Source organism: Dermacentor variabilis, chromosome 8 (assembly GCF_050947875.1).
Source record: "Dermacentor variabilis isolate Ectoservices chromosome 8, ASM5094787v1, whole genome shotgun sequence".
In the NCBI taxonomy this organism is placed as follows: domain Eukaryota; kingdom Metazoa; phylum Arthropoda; class Arachnida; order Ixodida; family Ixodidae; genus Dermacentor; species Dermacentor variabilis.
In genome coordinates this window covers 53,209,501-53,222,811 of record NC_134575.1, presented here as the reverse complement: position 1 = coordinate 53,222,811, position 13,311 = coordinate 53,209,501, and the positions used below count along the sequence as shown (strand labels likewise).

Below are 13,311 nucleotides of genomic sequence, written 5' to 3'. Positions count from 1 at the left end.
GGGCCCGAACCTCCACGATCGGGCCTGGCCCAGGCACGCCATTCGAAGCGCAAGCCCGGCCCGGGCCTGTCCCTCCACGATTGGGTCCGGCCCAGGCCTACCAAAGGAACTCAATGCGTACAGGGCTTTAAAAACATTGCAGCTTAGTTGGTATAACCAAGGACATTGCCATAAGACTGCTGCGACAGGAAAAAATTGCCATAAAAGCTTTTTTCAACAGAGCAAGTGGACAGCTAACACGAAAAAGCTGAAAAAAAAAATGCAAGAGAATGCTTCCTGCCAATTTCTTGAGAGGCATATTATTTAACGCTCCTATGTATGCTTGATGTTGAGAACAATAATAGGATACATATTTGTTAAACAGCTTTTGATTTATGAACAGTTCTTGTGGCCAGGAAAAGCTTAAAATTATGTATTAGCTGTACAGCAAGCAAAAGCTGCTGAAATTTCAAACACGCACACAGTGGACGCACGTTACCTCGGACTACAATGACCCAGCAAAAGAAGTGCAGCATATCCGAAATCCGTTTCATCCGAAATTGGGGTCGCGGTAAGATGTGAAATGGCACAACTTTGTATATACTGCTGTCTTATCCAAAGATGATTGCGAAAGCAATGAAAACAATGAAATTAAAATGATTAAATGGTAATACATAAACCTGTTTATGCGGTAATTGTACAACCAAATCGCACGGCACATTGCTGTCTGCTGTTTTCTGGACGCTGTCGTTGCCGGCAAGTGGCAGTTCTTTCTGCACTAGAGCATATATATATATACACCCATGCAATGGCAAGACTGAATATACAGGATGTTTCAGTGAACATTTTCAAAATTCTTTAAAAGTTGCCTGTGGCAGATATCGCAATTCTAGTTCATGAGCTGGTCTACTCGAAGTGGCAGACAAAACTTGGAAAAAGAAAATTGAGATACAAAATTGACAAATTAATAAAAATTGCCTAATTGAGATTTTAAGCAACTACATTATGGCCCGTGATGCAATTTACAAATTCTAGTCATGGAGTTTGCAAGGGAGATTCACTTGGAATGAATTTTCAAGATGACACCAGTTTTTAGACATAAATTCCCGAACTTTGCAGAGAAATGCATTGGCGTTCCGGTTACTTTGTTAACAAAACATTGTTTCATGCATTGAAGCATACAAGTAACTGGAACGCCAATGCATTTCGCCGCAAAGTTTGGGAATTTATATCCATAAACTGGGGCCGTCCTGAGAATTCGCTCCAAGTGGATCCGCCTTGCGAAGCCCACCGCTAGAACTTTAAATTGCAATATAGGTCATAATTAGTTATAAAGATAATTGGTGAAGTCTTGTGAATTATTTGATTTTGGATTTCAATTTTTTGTGCAAATAGTGCCCGCCGTTTCGAGTCGCTGAAACACCCTGTATATGTTCCCACACAAGCGCGTATGTACACCCACAAGCACCAATATTAATGGCCGGTACAACTTCACTGAATACAGACGATAGATGTCAAGCAAAGAACCATTTCCCCTTTCCCCCGTTCTTAGGAGCCACAGTGCTGTAAAGCTTCTTCTTAAAGTAGGCTATCATGTGCTCTCTGTTCATCCTTTCTCTGAAGCAACAGACTCCCAACAATATTAATCCCTCTGATGTCTTAGTACCATAAGGAAACATGGCTCATTCACACCAGCGACTTGAGGAGGTCGTGCGTCCATTTCCAATTCGTGATCAAGAATCGACTGAAGGCGACTGATGTTCACACCGGCAAGCCCGGCTGAGCGTGACCCACAAGTCGCAATCCCAGAGATTATTGTTCTCAGCAAGAACTCTCGAATTCTACGCGGAATTTGCTGCGACGCGGGAGGAGGCCGGATGTAGACACATGAAAGATCACTTCCGGTGCGCCGCTGATTGGTTTATCAATTTTGCGACCACGGTCACGCGACTGAAAAATTGCGCAGAGAGCGACTGGCCCAAAATGGTCGCTTTTCGAGAAAAGCGACCATTTGCAACTGGTCACTTTACGACCAACTTGGTCGCGCAACCACTGTCAGTCGCCGGTGTGAATGAGCCCATAGTAATAATTATAATAAAAAAAGAATCTTATGGTACTAGTTGATAAGCTATATTATGCAACTCACCCACGGGTGGCACACAGGATGTCCTGCTGCGAAGTTGCTTGAGCAGCAACTCCAGGGCAGTGCATGCAAAAGTATCCTTGAAGGAGAGGGGGGGGGAGAAGTGGTAAAAAAGACAAGGTAACCATACATATGATAGAGTCGACACTGGCATTATTATCTTATGCAAGGAACAAGAAGGGGAGTAAGGTAACAAGAAAAAGATCATGCAGGTAAGCGTGTACTCTTGGAACCTATGCAAGACAAAGCATTTTACAGACACTCGGTTATCCAGCATAGCTTGGGTTTCTGCTAAACCATATCAGATGGATCAACGTGTTTGTGTAAGGAAGGTAGCTGCGCGTGTGGTGTAAGAGTGTGTGAAGACAGCGACAAGCCTACGACAGCGACGACAACGGTATGATGGCCACGGCGATGACGTGATCAATTATATTGTGCTCCAGTGAAGAAATGTTACGTGTTCTACTACCTGGAGTGGTCGTGAAGGCAGTACAATATGTCGCAGTATTTTGTGCATAGTGCTCGGTACTGTGAGGAAAACACAGGGGCACCGAGGGCCAATCACCAAGGTAGCGCAGTCTAATAACACCCTGTCTGGAAGCACTAGCTGCCACACGGGAAGACTGTAAGAACGTGGCAGGCGGCTCGATGGATGCATGTGAAAGACAGCGGGAACGTTAGCTGTTGTTCGCACATTTCGTTCCCAAGCTTGAGGCCTAAATGAAACTGGCACATGTTTTCGCCTTGCAGGTACTCCATCTCCTGCTTGCTATCGCGCCAATCATTTCAAAGGCCTGACCACACAACTTTCTGTTTATCCCTCCCCCATGAGTGCAGCACCATGAAGATGACGGACAACTAAGAAATGACGACAAGGACACTGCGAAGAGAATTCCAAAGACGGTGTAGTGGCAAACATGTTGCACACCATGGCTCGAATGCTAAGAGACAGCAAATAAACAGATATGCTCTTTGTTCATCTGGCAGTGAAATGTCATCACACCTGCGATAAACAGTGAAACATGATCAAATTACGCTAAGCAGCTATCACTGTAGAGTTTAGGTGCCCTTAGCAGCAATCACCGTAGCACTGAAGTATTCTTAGCAGCTGTCAATGAAGCATTTGGGTATACCCCTAGCAGTTATTACTGTAGGATTGAAGTGCCCTTAGCAGCTGTCACTGTACAACTGGAGTACAGTGTCTCTTTAAACAGGACCTCAAGGAACCAGCAGGGAAATTGGTTCCCTTTATCTGGATTTCCATTTACTGAGAGACAAAGCTGAATAGAGTTGCATTAATACAAAACCAACCAACCATGAGACTGGCGTTCCGTTTAGGCGATTTCCGTTTATTGAGATTCCACTGTACTCTTAGCGGTACCCTCTACAGCTATCACTGCAGGGTTGAAGTACTCTAAGCAATTATCACTTTAGGAACTGAAGCACATTTAGTAGCTATCTCTGTAAAGGTGAAGTACTTTTAGCCGCTACTAATGTAGAGCAAAGTGCTGCCTGCATAATGACGAATGATGCAAGTGCCCAGGGAAGATGGCTTGAACAATAATGCTGTGCCGCTGCATAATCATAATTTTCATAATGCCATATGTCACTCTTCATACATCACGACACCCTCACTGCAGTGCTCCTGCAATGCCCGTCATCTCACCTTGATGGCGCTGTCACTGGCAAGCACCTTGGTATCGACCAGAGATGGGAAGGCAGCCCTCACCATGCTCTTGAACTCATTGTAGTCCTGCAAAAAACAGAGTCAGCAACTCAACTAGATTTCACCATACTCCAACTCTATTCTCAGGTCTGGGAATGAAGCAGTGGTTAAAAAAAAAGAAAGGTGCCATTACGAAATGGCACGAAGTACGTGAAGTGTCTCGATAATGTGATTGACTAGTCATCTTTAACATACCAAGGGAACACACGAGATATGTATATTATTGCTGACCCCCTGAGGCTCTTTAACATGCAATGAAAGCATGGTAATTGTATTCTTTGCAATATAAAAGTGTGAGACTTAATGCTGCAAAGAATTACACGACATATTCCTATAACTTTCATTCACATGTGCCGCACTATTTCTTGTTGGTGGCTGCGAGCAGTGCGAGAACTCCCTCTAGACTTTGTATTGTTTCCAGCTATGCATGAAATAAAGTATAGAGAGTAGTACTAGACTTTACTATGGCACTGTAAAAAGAGAAAAAGATGGAAATCTAGCACTGGCTGCCGATAACAACATGCCAGATGATGCATGTGACACTATCAGAAGGAAGGTTCCAGAGTTAAACGTGGCCCACACCATGGATTTGCATGAAGTACTTCACATGCATAGTATGTGCAATCAGGTATCGTGCTTGTAACATGCAAATTGAAAAAATGACGGGCCCGAGTGCAAAATTATTGAGTGCAAGCCAAAGTTTCTCACTCATGTATAAAGCATGATACCAAAAGTTCGTAGACTATATTTTGTAGAAACTATCTGTAGATATTGCATGGGCCAACTGGTAATTTGGATACCGAAAATTCAGACATAGATAATTCCGACATTCCCAAGTTCACAAATGGCAAGGTCGCCATTTTTGCGTCACGCCGCAATGCCCAGCCACTCTAACGGCAAAATGCATGCCGCAGGAGGGATCATTCCAGGGCCTATTTTTCGCTACTCGCCGTCGCAGCAAGCGAGCCGCGAGTGGAGGAGACCAATGAGAGCAGCCTCTACAGTGACGTATTTGCGGGAAACTGGTGTCATGAGGACATGCCTGACCATTTTATTTGTACTTGCGTTTGGTTCAGCTGGACCGCTTGTTTCGCACTGGTGTCTGCTCGTGTCAGCTCTCGCTCAAACTCGTTTTGGGTGGCTTGGTTTGGTCTCGTTTGCGCTCGCCTTTTTACAATGACGAGTCTAAACTGAGAAATCCCAATGGAAAGATTGTTGCTGACAGTGAGCCCTATCCGATTCTGTACAACAAGACAGACCCTGAATACAAGGACGCGAAGGTGATACCCAGTACCTGATTCTCCTTGTCTTTTGAATGCGGCATTGAATGCGGCGATGCTGCAACAGAAGGGAGCACACCAACGCGATAATGATCTGCGCCAACGTCTTCGTCATCTTGATAAGACATGACTTGCGTTAAGAATGCAGGACGAAGAAAAAAGCATGTGAGCATGCAAGCATGCAGAAGCAAGCAGCGGCAGAGGCCCAGTCCAGCCTCGGCAACTCGGCTGCTTGGGTGACAGTGTTAGTTGGCAGTAAGGCCTAGCGCCATCCATCAGGCTGGCAAACCCCGCCTCCCTCCCGCCCTTCCTCGCAACTAAGCTCCCCTTACCCTTTCTCTCAACTCTCTCGTAACTCCTTCACCTTTTATGGCCTCCACGAGCACCCACCTCCGTGCCGGCGCCGGCTTAGCCCGCTGCCTGAAATTTCGTTTCCTGCCGTTATTGGGAAGCGAGCGTTGGCCAGCGCAGGCGGTTTCGCGGCCCTCACTCACTGTGTGCTTACGTGTCGCACTATTTCCCTATTCGCACACTTGGTGCGTCGTGCTCTGGTGCACGGATACTGCAAGAACAAGTACTTCTTCTAATTCAAACTTCCTCTAATGTGAACAAATTTTCGGGGCCCTTCGAGTCCAAATTGTCGAAATTCGTCTGTAATTCGACCGCCAAGACGAGCAGAAGGAGCAGGCTCACTGCGGCACATCCTTGAACCCAAACTGGCAAAGCCTATTCAATACAGTAGTAAAATGCGCTCAAACCGTAGGACAAGCCAAGCAAAGCAGTGAGGTGCTAAAGGCTGCACTCGCAATTTGTCACGCGAGTTGCACCCGACCAGTGTTTGTTCCTCTATGCGTTAAATAGCAACACAATCTTAGGTGACTGCTTTGATTGCTATTATGAATTTTTCTCAGCATTATCAAGCAGTTTTAAGTGGCGCCAACTTCATTAATATCTGTGCCGACAAGAGTGGCAATTAAGTGAGGGAAGTGCCAGTCAATCGCCGATGCAAATAAATCTGCAATCATTCAGCTATTGGAGCATGGTCAACTTGTTTAGGCTGCCAGAGGACGGAGATTCGACATATGCATTGACTGTACACTTGTCTATTTGTAGTGACAGTGAGACCACGCTCGAAATACGAACTGACCATGTCATACTCATAAGCAGGCATAGCGTGCACAGCAATGCATTTGCAAGTGTTTTTTTTTTTTGCCACTCGTGGAATGAAGCTCCCATTTCCTGGCGAATCCGATACTGCGCACTTCCGATTATTCCGACCTCTAGGCGGTCTCTGTCGAGCATGAATTATCAGTCGGCAACTGCATTTTTGCTTTCTTTACCCACCTTGGGCAGGTCGTCTATGAACTGTGAGAGCAGGTGCATGATGTCGAGCAGCATGTTATGTCCCACGATCAGCTTTCCACTCGAAGCCAGCAGCTCGAGGACTCGGCTGAAGCCGTGCGCCAATTCGAGGTCCTCCTGCAAAAGCGTGAGTGCAATAACAGAGGGCGATGAAGTATTCATCACTGTTCTGTGCAGAGATAATCACTCGTAAGCCTGCCAGCATTAGCAGCTGAAAAATACAGCGGTAGAAGCCAGAAAATACTAGCATTTGGTGAATATCATCGCTCAAGCTTGCTTTATTACTTCTCTCCTTTAAAATTCTTTAACAAGCAAGTATCAAAACTCTAACAGTCTCTGTGTACTTGTATTATTTACTTCTGCTAAAGTGCGCGGTGCTGGGTAACGGGAGGTGGGGCCAGTCAAGCTACATATATGTAGCTTTTTCCCACTTTCCCAACCGCATTTCACATGCCATATTCTTTTGTACTTTGTGTGTGGTACATAAAATCAATCAATAAAAATAAATAAAATCAATAAATGATGCCGACTGCTTATTCAAGAAATTTGGAAACTGTATTTTGCAGAGACATTGCAAAGGCGTTTTCACAGCAAAACTGATTGGCACTATAAAAGAATGAAAATGTTCACATTAATTCATGAAGCATTTACATAACTGCGGTCAATATTTTGGTTCCCATTATATCAAGAGGTGGAGGTGGGTAGGTCTAATTAATCAGGGTGTAAAATCAGTTGAAGACTCTGTCTTGCTATTATTTAAAGTAAGTTTTACCCTAAATTGGACGCAAATGAAAAAGCATGAATTTATCCTTCTCAATACAACAGTCATTAACAAGGCGCAAAAATCTGAAATTTCCAGATAAAATTGTAAAAGTTGGCAGGTATGCAAGCTTGTATTACATGCGCGCTGCTGACTGCAGTCGCATTTTCTTATAGGTAAACTACCGACATGTTACAGAGCTATTATGGATAGTATCAGATAAAGCAGACGTAGAGGAGGAGACAGAGTACAGGGAAAGATAAATAGAAAGTAAAAAACAAGAGAACAAAAAGACAGAAAGCTAAGTAAAGCAATAAGCACTAAAAGGAGACAGACGGACGGACGGACGGACGGATGGACGGACGGACGGACAGACAGACAGACAAACAGACAGACACAGACAGACAGACAGATAGCTCAAGGGTAGCCATGGATGGAAGAGAAATTTGTGTGAATTTCAGCAGACAATCACTAAATGACAGGGAGACACAATGCTAATGCATTACGGCTGAGTGCGGCATGAGCATCTACAAGTTCTTCAAATCTGCATTTGGATAAACAGCGAGCGAAAACTTAAAACCTCTAGCCATTGTTGGTTGAATCATTCCTGTATAAATCATAACGTTTCACAACAAATATCTGACAAGGAGAAAAACGAACGCCAAGGCTAATCTTACAAATCTTTACGTGGGCAACTATGATTACGTAACATGTCAATTTGGTGTGGTAGATGAACATGGCTCTCTTGATATTTTGTTTATGTCAATGTGTCGCATTATGCTCAGGTTAAACGTCTGCGTGGTATCTTTGGAAACATGCTGCCAAAGGCGTGCTGTCACAAGCCTTGAGTGAGTAGGGGTGGGGGGCATAAAAATGGTCTTCAAATAATCTGTGGCCACATACTTCACAAAGTTATCATTGTGGGATAACAAGTTTGAAGAACCATACACTGCCTCCAATGTCTTGATTTTTTAGCATTTCATGAGAAAAGCCTTTGACATATTGCAAAAACTGCATTGACAAATTTTTCTTTAGCATCACCCATCACTTGTTATTTGGATGCACATGATATAAATCTCTCACTTCAATGTAAAATTCAGGCGAGAAAGAGTACGAGAATTCCCCTTTCTAAGCCTGTCAATGTGATAGCACATATTGGTAATAAATTGACGCATAAGTGCCACTGCTCAATGTAGTGAAGTTAGGCAAATTGAAACAACAGAAAGATAACAATTTTTTTATGCTGAATGTGGCAGATAGTATATTAAAGTGCCTTCTTTGGTCTAACAAAGGTGCTGCACTGTTCTGAGCATGGCTCACAACAAATTAAGTTCCGTACAGAGAGACTATGTTTTTGCTGTATCGTGCTTCATATCTACAACCACATATCAGTTTTGTAATTAAATTGTACTGCGGCTCATTGTACTAGAGAGTTTTAGTATGTCTAGTATTCTACTAAATGTAAGGGAACTGGGCATTGTACCGGATGAGCGGAGGATCAAACGTGAGCGGCCTGCACGGTGCAGCCACCTGGTGGTGCAGATCTCAACCAGATAAACACAGCCAATATAGCAGTAACCAAGTTTACTATACTTAGCTGCTGGTGTAAATCTTTGGCAGCAACACAATTACGCTGGCACCAAAAAGGTGCACCATCAGCAAAGTAGAATACACTTGGTTATTGCAACATTAGCCTTGCGCCACCAGGTGGCTGCATTATGCAGGCTGTTCCCATTTGCGCCTCCACTCATCCGGTACAACACCCAGTCCACTTGCATTTACCAGACATGCTAAAACTCTCTATTAACACAATAACTGCAGCAGCACATTCTGAAGTCCCAGTACCCGTCAGTTATGACCCAACTGTTAGTCGGGCACCTTTGTATTTTGATGGAGCTCCAAAGAAACTGCGCCATCGCACTTGCAAAGGAAAGCAACTGGACACTTGTTCACTTGCGTCAATCCTATGCGAAAGGACATCCCCTTCAGGCACTGAAAGTTTAATTGCACCACATTTGTTGCACCTTCGTAGTCTTGAATATCATACAGCTGCAGAAAAGATTAGGACGTTTGAATTCATATGCGAGTTTTTTTTCAAGTTTACAGAATGCGAACTCCATGCGAGAACTCTCTATGGGAATGTCAGATACAAGAACGTCAATTATTTCCCTTCTACCATACCTGGAAAGCACCTATTCAGCCACTTGAAAAATATGCCTGATGTAAAACATTGAGCAAAACAATGAAATAAGTGGATCCGCTTCATGGCAAGGTACTGACACTGAGATCAAACAGCCATTCGCCTACCTTTAAACTTGCGTAACAAAAACACTGTTGGCATATTATTAAAAATCATAGCACAGGCCCATCAGAAAAGTTTCAAGACGTATGTGACACCTTTTAAATATCATGACCTTCATGCATGCTTTTTTGCTTTTGATGCACTATCTCGGCATGCACAATTGCACATACAGTACCTGAAGGGGATATCGCTTGCACGCTACAAAGACTTGCATTTTAGCAGCTGCATGGAGTTGGAGTAACCATTCTGAATTACCTGCACTTGATGGCAAAGTGAACATGTAAAAACTACTGACCAATTGAACTGACCTGCTCGATTATTTCGACTTCCCTGCGACAATGACATCTTCCACGTATAACGGTGAACAAGAACTCAGACGACAGCACACTGTGCTACAAATGTGACAGTGAACATGATGTCATATGGTGCATTTACTTGGACAAGTTACGCCCTCATTGAAGGCCTACACCCCAACTTCGGAGCACGAATATTTGGAAAAGCGTTTTGATAAATGTTGCGCACATATCAGCTTGCATGCTAATTTCTGCAAGCCACTACTTCATAGTACTAATTAGTGTTCTGCTGATGACAGCATCATAATCATCATCACATATCCAGCCAGATCATGTGGCCTTGCATATTTATCCAGCACGTTTCAACAGTACCACCTACGTTGTAGTGTTTCATATAGCTTCACTGTGCTATCGGGCACATTCCGCAGGTGACGATGGGAAAGCACCTGATGGCATATACTTCGACCTTCAAGCTCCAGGTGACTGCTTAAGTGTGCAATTTCGTTTGAGACTTTCATCAAGATCTTCAAGGTGACAGAGATCTCAAACGGTATGGATGGCACTGAGGACAGCCAGGTTTAGAAGAGCACCAATCAGGAGAGCTCGTCAAATGAAGAGGGCACCAGAATCAACAAAGACAGCAGAATAAAACTGTTCCTAGTCATTGATTGCCAGGGGTTGCGTTATTCTGCACAGAAGTCTGAGTCCACTTTCAGGTTTCAGTGAGTAGCCTGCCTCTTGTAAGACCCGCACCCTTTAAAAGATAAGAAAAATTGTGCAGGCCTCATGTGAGCGAATACGCTATGCTGTGGCTGCGAATGAAGTTTCTGCCATTAAAATTGTCACCTGCTCCCTCGTTTTCCTCGGACGGGCGGTTCTTCGGTCTCCTGAGCGCTGTTTGGCCGTTGTGATGTCTCGAGCGACTTGACGCGAGAGCGCAACGTTGGGTTGCTGGCCTGTCGTCTAAGAAAAGAAACTTCTTGACGATACAGCGTGGTTGATACGGTACAGTCACGAATGATTTCAAATTCAGTGTTATCATACAACGAACGCCACGGTTAGCCCCTCATACTAGAACAAAATTCTGGCATTTTACAAACTAAAACAATGATATAATTATGAGGAGGCACATGGGGGCTCCGGATTAATTTTGACTACCTAGGGTTCTTTTGACTGCCACATTGAAATCTCTCCACCACGGCCTGGATCAAACCCACAACTCGAACTGAGCAGCATAACCTCATAGCCATTAAGCCACTGTAGCGGGTGCATTGTGTGTACTGTTGTAGATGTAAAGATAACGCCTTGAAATCAGGATTGCTAATCAAACTATTTATTTTTAAGATGCCCTGCATACAACTTAAAAATTTTTTGACTGAACCTTTGAAACTTCTGAAAAAGGAGATGAGCACCAGGTGTCTTAACATTTGTTTGTGATGCTAGTGCGCAGTCACATAGTGGGCGCCCTTCTTTAATTCGCCAGCATGAATGGACCATTAGCGGCATTCACACTGACGATTTGCAAAGGACAAAAAACGAAGTTGGTCAGAAATGGTTGCTTAGGCCGGAAAGCAAATGTTTTGGCTCGCTACTCAATCTTTCAGCTCACTGACTGCCATTGCAAAGCTGCTGAACCAATCACTGGCACAGGAACGAAATGTCATAGTTTCCTAATGCATACACTTCAGTGGTGATGGTATTGCGAGCAGACGTTTAAAAATTTTAATTATGTGGTTTTACATGCTAAAACCACAATCTGACTATGAGGCACACCATAGTGGAAGACTACAGGAATTGGGCCACCTGGAGTCCCTTAACATGCACCTAAATCTAAGTACACGTGTGTATCAACAGTACCTCCGGGTACTGTTCATACTAAAGCAAAATTCTGGCATTTTGCATGCTAAAACCACGGTATGATTATGAGGAGGCATATGGGGGACTCCTGATGAATTCTGATTACCTAGAGTTCTTTTTGCATTTCACCCCCGTTGAAATGTGGCCCCGTGGCCAGGATTCGTTCCCGTGACCTTGTGTTTAGCAGCCCAACACCATAGTGCAAGCAGATGTGAATAACACCAACCGCAAGACATTTTGCTATGGTGATGGGCAGCCCGCCCTTGCTGGTGTGAGCATCGACTGCCGCAGGCAGCTCCTTAGCTGCCAATTGCGGTCAGTCGCCCCGCCTCTGTTAATTGCCACTGTGAACGAGCCGCCAGTTTGTTGCAATCATTTTTTTTACTGTACTGAATGTGATGGCATGATGGCAGTGCTACCAGCTTTAAGTTAGTCACGATCACCAGCTTGTCTACTAAAGGGGCCATGACAGAAAATTTTCAAGCATGAATTATGCCTTATATGTTAAACCATACAAGTCTCACAACAAGCTGTCAAAATTTGGGCTCATTTGCTGTAGCAGAAAATTTGCATTGAAGTTCTCTACATCGCAGTTAATCCATACAGACTCTAGCAGCACTGACGCACACCTAAATGAAGTGAGCTTTGCGGGTCAATGCGTGGGGAACATGCATGGTTTCGTTGTCACATGTACGTATTGGCTGGCGGCGGCCCTGAGATCTGCAGGCATTCTCTGGTTCGTGCCGTTTTTGTTGCGAGAGTGAAAGAATTGCGGGCACAATGCAACGACGAGTTGGGTGCCAGTGCATGTGGAGTAAGAAGAGTTTCAGCTCAAGCGCTCACAAAACTTGATATAATGAAGTCGGTAAAATCAGCATTTTGCTTTGGCATTTCGTTGTATTGAAATGTGACCTTTTGTGCTAATAAATACTGCCGGTGATTGATTTTTCTTACGTGGAAAAGGGCCACAGAATTTTCCAAATTACCTGAAACAAATTCTAATGAGAGAACAATTCCTTCTGACGAATTTGAGAGTCGGCGACGAATTGTATGGTTTCATGCCACATCAACAATATCGTCATAACGATGGTATGATTTAAGCGAAGATAGCCGTGCTTTCGTGTGACTCTGCCCATGCGGCTGATAGCATCGCCCATGCTAGATTGACACTATCACGAAAAGCACCGGCAGCGAGAAGCGAATGCTTCGATTGCCTCTTGCTCCAACGGGTCACCAAAACTCAAGATTATGCAATCTCTAATAATAAAGGCGCTGGAAGACAGCTTACATGATGTCACACTGTCTCGTCATGGCCAGCCTTTGCGCGCACACACCTGACTACCCATAAAGCAGGATGTGTATGTGCTCAGCCATGCTTACAGCCATGCGTAGCTGCAGCCGAGACACGCGCCAACTTGCCCCCTACTCCCCTCTAAGCAGCTAGGCCTAGCGTTGCCGCGGTGGTGGCTACTGCTGCTAGCGGATCTGCGTGCGTGAACGCCAGTTCGAGGCGCTGAGTTAATCAAAATGGCGGTGGTGGTGGTTCTGATTAATGCAATTTCGGACCTGTGGTCACGGCAAAAAGTCCACAAAATTGGACGGCGAAAGG

At 44.4% G+C, this 13,311-nt stretch overlaps 1 protein-coding gene across 2 annotated transcripts in view; it reads right to left on the bottom strand.

Moving 5' to 3' along the window:
- LOC142590221 (poly(A)-specific ribonuclease PARN-like) overlaps positions 1–13,311 on the bottom strand; it is a 64,333-nt gene that overhangs the window by 28,640 nt on the left and 22,382 nt on the right. For both annotated transcript variants that reach the window (XM_075702145.1, XM_075702144.1), the window contains exons 9-11: positions 6,473–6,607; positions 3,789–3,875; positions 2,126–2,201 (exon numbers count right to left, since the gene is read on the bottom strand). In XM_075702145.1, coding sequence (XP_075558260.1) covers positions 2,126–2,201; positions 3,789–3,875; positions 6,473–6,607 — 298 coding nt within the window. The remainder of the gene's footprint in view (positions 1–2,125; positions 2,202–3,788; positions 3,876–6,472; positions 6,608–13,311) is intronic.